This window comes from Crassostrea angulata, chromosome 2 (assembly GCF_025612915.1).
Source record: "Crassostrea angulata isolate pt1a10 chromosome 2, ASM2561291v2, whole genome shotgun sequence".
Taxonomy (NCBI): domain Eukaryota; kingdom Metazoa; phylum Mollusca; class Bivalvia; order Ostreida; family Ostreidae; genus Magallana; species Magallana angulata.
The window spans coordinates 12,055,143-12,061,737 of record NC_069112.1 but is presented as its reverse complement, the minus strand read 5'-3'; the positions used below and the strand labels follow the sequence as shown (position 1 = coordinate 12,061,737).

The 6,595-nt window shown below is 32.2% G+C and overlaps 1 protein-coding gene across 1 annotated transcript; it reads left to right on the top strand.

Moving 5' to 3' along the window:
* Positions 1 to 5,239: 5,239 nt before the first annotated feature.
* Positions 5,240 to 6,262, top strand: LOC128173895 (uncharacterized; the record flags this gene model as incomplete). The annotated part of the gene is made up of 2 exons (XM_052839569.1): positions 5,240 to 5,356; positions 5,573 to 6,262. Coding segments are annotated over 2 exons (426 nt in total), but the record flags the coding sequence as incomplete, so codon positions are not given.
* Positions 6,263 to 6,595: the final 333 nt, after the last annotated feature.

The following is a 6,595-nucleotide window of genomic DNA, read 5'->3' as shown; positions in this document are numbered from 1 at the left end:
TCTGCTAACTGCTTAATATCTTCTGCACCTTGTTTCCAAGAGACTGAACTATTGACCACAGGCTTCATCAGTAAAGAATATAGAGCCTGGGCATGGCTATCAAGAAGTGATGCAGACAATGGACAGGATTTTAGTTTTTTCCTTTTTACTTCGTTATATCCATCGTAGTCATTAAAGATATTTGGAACTGGCAGTAGAGTTTGTTTCCTTAGTGAGGCATCATTTATTGTTTGATGATGATTAGTGACGTACCACAATGCATTGCAGAGAACCTGAAATAAGTAGAACACATGAATAATTTTATATACTAGGGCCTTAAATATAAATTTTTATTGAGTCTGATACTGGTATATGAATCAAACAGGGTACAAATCTTATTATAAACAAATCACAGAATCTTATCGGTGCTGCTTGATATAAATATTATAGTTTGTGCAAGGTATAAATTAAGGCAACACTAATGTTTTTACAAAAATGGAAAATATATAATATACTATATTCTATACTAGAGGAGAACATTAAGTATAAATAGAATTGAAAGTGGATATCACCAGAACGCCATGTTAAATAAAAGGTGTGTAAGCTGGATACAGTATCAAGACAAGACCACAGAACTACAAGTGTTATAAATTATACTAGTTTGTAGGTTAATATTAAGCAAGCATCTATTATTTGTACATGTTATAGTTTTGACGTGCTGCAGTGCATAGCATACTAGTGTAAGTAAGAGCTATATATATATATATATCATGTATACCTTTTTTCCTGCTCTAATATTAAAAGTAAATGTAAAATATAACTCATATGGTATGGGAACAACATTTAAAACTTTTTTTGGCATTGGAATGCCGAGTAACACATTTATTTTATACAGAATGACAATTAAAAACATAGTGTATTTGACTTTAAACTATCAGACCTTAAGAATCCTTGTTTGTCATGTTAAAACTGTTTTGTTTTCTAAAATTTGAAAGTTAAAAACATATTAAGCATAAAGACCTGTACAAAGTATGATCCATCTTGTTCACAGGAAGCTCTTGGAAAATCTAGGTTTCTTGAATTGAAAAAGTTTTCAACCAGCTTATTATAAATTTCATCCTTTCTACTGATGCCATCTTTAACACCGCAACTGAAAAAAGATACATAAACATTCTTTAGGCCTTGTAAGTCTTGAGTACACACCATTGAGACATTAATTATTGTTATTAATGATATTAAAGCAATACAGAGACAGTTTAAAACCAGCCAAAAAAGGATGGACAGATTGACATATATCTGTCAGGCCTCAGACACACACATTTTATTCAAACTTCAATTTCTAAATAAAACACCATTTGTTCAGTATAAATAATAAAAATGTTTAAAATCAACTGTACCATTCATATTCAATTACTTAATTTGGAAGTGTAAATTTTCAAAATTTAGATGCAAGATATGAAAACTACAGACTATAGAATGAAAATAATAAAGGCATATGCTTTCTAAAATTGTAAATATTCTAGTAGATTAACAAAATTATATGTCCAATGACCTTATGTTATTCAGTGTACATTGACAATCATAATTTAACACTTCCCTGCCTGATTAAAGGAGCTGGTAAAATTCATTTATACATGCCATGAATTATACAACTAGCTCTCTTTTAATACAAACCTTGATGTCTTCAATGAAACATTCTTTCTGCCTCCCGCCATGAGGACTTGAAATGCATCGACCGTTTTACTGGTGGCCGCCTCAGCTGCATTATTTATGATTTCACCCAATGCTACTGTTTGCTCTTCCGTTGAACAGGAATATTCAATACTTTTAATGGCAAAAGTCCCGACAAGATCGCCTACCAGCATATTGGGGTATACGTCGAACGATGTTCCTTTAGATGGATCTGAGTTGTAACAAACGATTGAAAGTCTCGAGTCTTTTGGCAAATCACCGTGTAAATCAATAAAAATATCAAGAAGAGTTCTACGGTTTTCCAGGCACAAAATTGCGTTCTTCTCTGAAATGTGCTTGCATTTTTTAAGTCTTATCGCTAACAGACTCGTTGCAGCTACAGTCGCCGCCATTTTGATTTTGTAAATGTTGAAACCGGAAACGCAGAAGACAAATTTTTCCGGTAAAATCCGAAAAAAAAGTTTAGGGTCGGTAATTTGGCCGGGAAAAAAAGGGGTCGGTCGGGAAACCGGAAACACACATATTTTTTTTTTGGCCTAAGCTATAACTTTTTCTCTTCCATTCTGAATTTGTGAAAGAACACATCCTATCGCCTCATTACTTGCATCTGTGTCTAGAATAAAACTTCCATCATTAATATCTGGATATCCTAAAATTGGCGCAGTTTGTAATTTCTTCTTTAGTTCTTCAAAAGCTCGATCACACTCCTCTGTCCATATCCATTTGTTGTTTTTGCTCGTTAGAGAGTGCAAACATTTTGCAATACTGGCAAAATCCTTTATATATTTCCTATAATAAGATACTAATCCAAGAAAACTTCGTAATTCTGTGACATTGTTTGGTGTTGGTATCTTTTCAATTGATTCAGTTTTGGCAGGGTCTGTCTTGATTCCTGTCTCAGAAACCACATATCCGAGAAATGACACTTCTTTCTTAAAAAATGAACATTTCTTTGCCTTAAGCCTCAAATTAGTTCCATCCAGTCTATCTAACACCTTCTTCAAATTCTCCAAATGCTCATCAAAACTCTTCCCATACACAATTATATCATCTAGATAAAGTACAGCCACATTCCACTGTAGTCCACTTAATGTTCTCTCAATAACTCTCTGAAAAGTAGCTGGAGCATTCCATAATCCAAAGGGCATAACATTGTATTGGTATAACCCTCCTCTTGGTGTAGCAAAGGCAGTTTTCTCCTTGTCCTCATTTGACATAGGCACTTGGTGATACGCCATATTCAAATCCAATGACGAAAACCAAACTGATCCAGCCAACGCATCCAGGTTATCATCTATCCTAGGAATCGGATATGCATCCTTTATCGTCTTTGCATTCAGTCTACGATAATCCACGCACACTCGCCAACTTTGATCCTTTTTCTGTACAAGAACAAGTTGCGACGACCATGGACTGCTGGATTTCTCAATTATTCCCTGATCAAGTAGTTTCCCTATTTCTTGATCTAGAATCTCTCTCTTAAATAGTGGAACTCTCCGCGGCGCCTCCTTGAACGGCATTCCATCACTCAACTTAATCCTATGCTCAACAACACTAGTTCTCTGCAAATCTCTAGACTTTAAGTACATAAAAAATAAAGGTCAATACCTTTTTTTCATTTCACAAGCAATATTTACAACAAGTTTCTTACTTATATAAACACTTTTCGATCTCATATCCATACTTGCCGGTGAGATCTCCTGATTATTATTTCAAGCTGTTCTATATCCAGAAACATTTGTTTCTGGAGACCCAATTTAACTTCGAATAGTAATTTTATGTTTCACTGTATAAAAATTGATAATTGTTTTTTTCATATCGCAAGCCCGCTTTTTCTCTGGTTCATCTCCGCCATATTTATCGGTGAGATAATTAACTATTATCTCACTTTCTTCCATGTCCTGCATTATTCTCTTCTGAAGAGCCTTTAAAACTTTAAATTCCCGCGTGGCAGTGACCCGTGGCTCTGTAAACCTCCGGTTAAGAACTTCGTATTTCTTTAGACTCGTTCTCTTAAACAAATACAAAAAATATGTTAAAATTAATGTTATTTATCAGATAGAATATATATTTATTCATTTATATACCTAATTGTTCATTTAGTCATATGTGTAAGAGAGAGAGAGAGAGTTAACAATATATATATATATATATATATATATATATATATATATATATATATATATATATATATATATATATATATATATATATATAGTCAAATCAATTTAATTACCTGAAAGTCGTCAGGATAGAATCCTCAACGTTGGTAAATGGTGCAGAACTGGCGGGTGGCCAGTTCTCATCCAGAGGCGGGGAGTATGTACAACTAGTGGTAGTGGTACTACTGGGGCTACTGGATGTGTATCTATTTAAGGTATCTCCAGCCCTTTGTAATTATGGGTTCAAACTTAAATTTGTCATTATATTTCACAAGTCAAACATGTAAGTGTTTCAAAAATTACAAAAAGTTGCCAGTCTCCCATACCAATTTGAAGATCACCATTTATATATACATATAACCCAAATGAAATTCATTCAAAATTCGAACTAGAGATTTATTACGAATATTTCGTGGATAAAATCAAAAACATACCAATGAATGTATCACTTTTATATGACAAATCATTCACATTAACAAAGAAATTAATATTGTTATCATTAAACCAACATAGATTCATTTATGAGACATTTTACATTCTATTGCTATGAAAAGCGGCATTAAATTTTACACAATTTTCTCAAAATAATGCCTTAAAATTTCAAAACCATGGTTTCAATCAGAGAAAAAGATTTTTCACTGAGTAATGTTGAGTCTTAGGATTTAATAAATCAAAATAAAATGATACCTTTCTATAGAAATAAATTTAGTACAATCATCTTAACAACCCCACCCCAACCAAAAAATCTCGAAATTTCATAATCTTTATCATTCATTGAATTAGATGGTAAAAAAATGTTTCAATGGTTCAGTAATCTAAATTCTATACACAATGTAAATCATTTTTTAATTATACACCTTAAACAATAAAATTTAGAGGTCCATGAGCCACATTGCTCACCTGTGAATAAAATATTGATTGGAAAAACCTAAACAGCAAAACATGCTCACTTTTATTATATGATATTATACTAATATACTAGTCAGTAGTCATCACTACTACTAGTAGTCAGCCACATAAAACATATCATGCATTTAAATATGCAATTAGTTTGTCTATAACTGCCTTTGACTTGAGATTCTAGGGACCTTTGACCCCTCACATTGCTCCATAAACACATTTCTAATTCCATTAAATGTATCACGTTTGTGAATATTTCTAAGTTTAGACAAACTAAGCGAGCACTGAAGGAGTTTCTTCATTGTTTGGCTTGAAATTACTTTGTCTTTCACTAATGGATCAAGTGATTTCTTACATGCATGATTTCGTGATACAGTTATTTAATATGATTTATTTCTCAGTCTACTGAGAAGGTGAACCAGCTTACTCTGGCCTGATAACAATATTGATTCAAAACTACTTGCTTGATTTTTTATATTGAGAACATTTCTTATTGATTAATTTTTTTTGCAGGTGCCATCAAAAGATTTTTCACCTCGAAGAAGGAGACAGAAAACAGAGTGTCAAAAAACAAGGCAGAAATTCACAAAAAGAGGCAGGCAACCTATGAGAGAAAAAAGGAGGTAATATTAGATTTGAGAATGGTTTTAACATGTCATATTTAATTTCAACAGTTCAGATATTTCTAAATAATTTTAATTCTAATTATTGGGATTCTACCTTTATTATGATTGTGTGATACGAGAAGCTGATTTAAGAGGCATATCAGGCTTTTTGTTCTTTCTTTTTTCAAAAGAATTTAAACTTTTAAAGTTCATTATCTTTGTTCATCATTGCAGACACTTAGACGTCGGCTGTCTGCCTTGGACAAGAAAACAAATTGGTCCAAGGACAAGAAGGAGCTTGTGCGTGGATTACTTTCCAGCAAGTCAGCGCATAAGTACATGAGTAGCGACAAGGAAGGGGATGATGGCTTTATTTCCCACCCCTTTTCCTGGGAAAGTGAAAGCTTCCGGAGTGTTAAAGACAGTCTGGACAAAAAGTTCCTGGAGACTTGTCCAGTCAGGAGTAAAAGACTGCTTTCTAAAAGGACTCGTGGAAGTCTTAAGGATGAAGAACCTCCAACGCTTCCTGAACAGTTTATGTAGATTGTGTCTTCTTAAGGGTGACATCTATAATTCAGGACTGGGAAAATTGCTCTAAACAGTCTTAATATTCAAATAGCCATCAGTTTGGTTTTTTTTTGCATTGAATAAATGTCATCCTTTATGAACTATATAATATTATATTATATCATGTCTCTACTGAAATAAAGAGTTATTATGATGATGTTTTAAATGGTGTTGTTGGTTTTTATTTCAAGCATTTTAATTTTCTAATGATTAAAGACATTTATGTAATAAGCTTAAAAGGTACTCTGAAAGCTTGAATGGTATTATCGCTAAACAAATTTTTTAAATTTTAAGTGTAAAATCAAACTTTACATTAAATTTACAAAAGTAAAGATGTCTTTACAACTATATTTAATTATCATAACTTAAAAGTAAATTTCATAATTGAATTGTTGTAAAGCCAGTTTTGCAAAACTGAAAGATTAACTATACTGGAAAAAAATGCTTTGTAAAATAGGCCATTACAATTCATTTACTTTTATGTAAAGTCAAGTAAAGGTTACCTTTAACTTCTTTGTCTTAGTTAAGTAAATTTTTGTAAATACAATTAAAGGCAATGTAAATATAAAATTTACAATATATTTATATGGGTTGTAAAGCTGTTTTTTTCATGCAGTGTTCTTCATTTTGTAACAATAATAACAAATACCTACTATATGATTTCCATTTTGAATGTTGTTATATTTGATT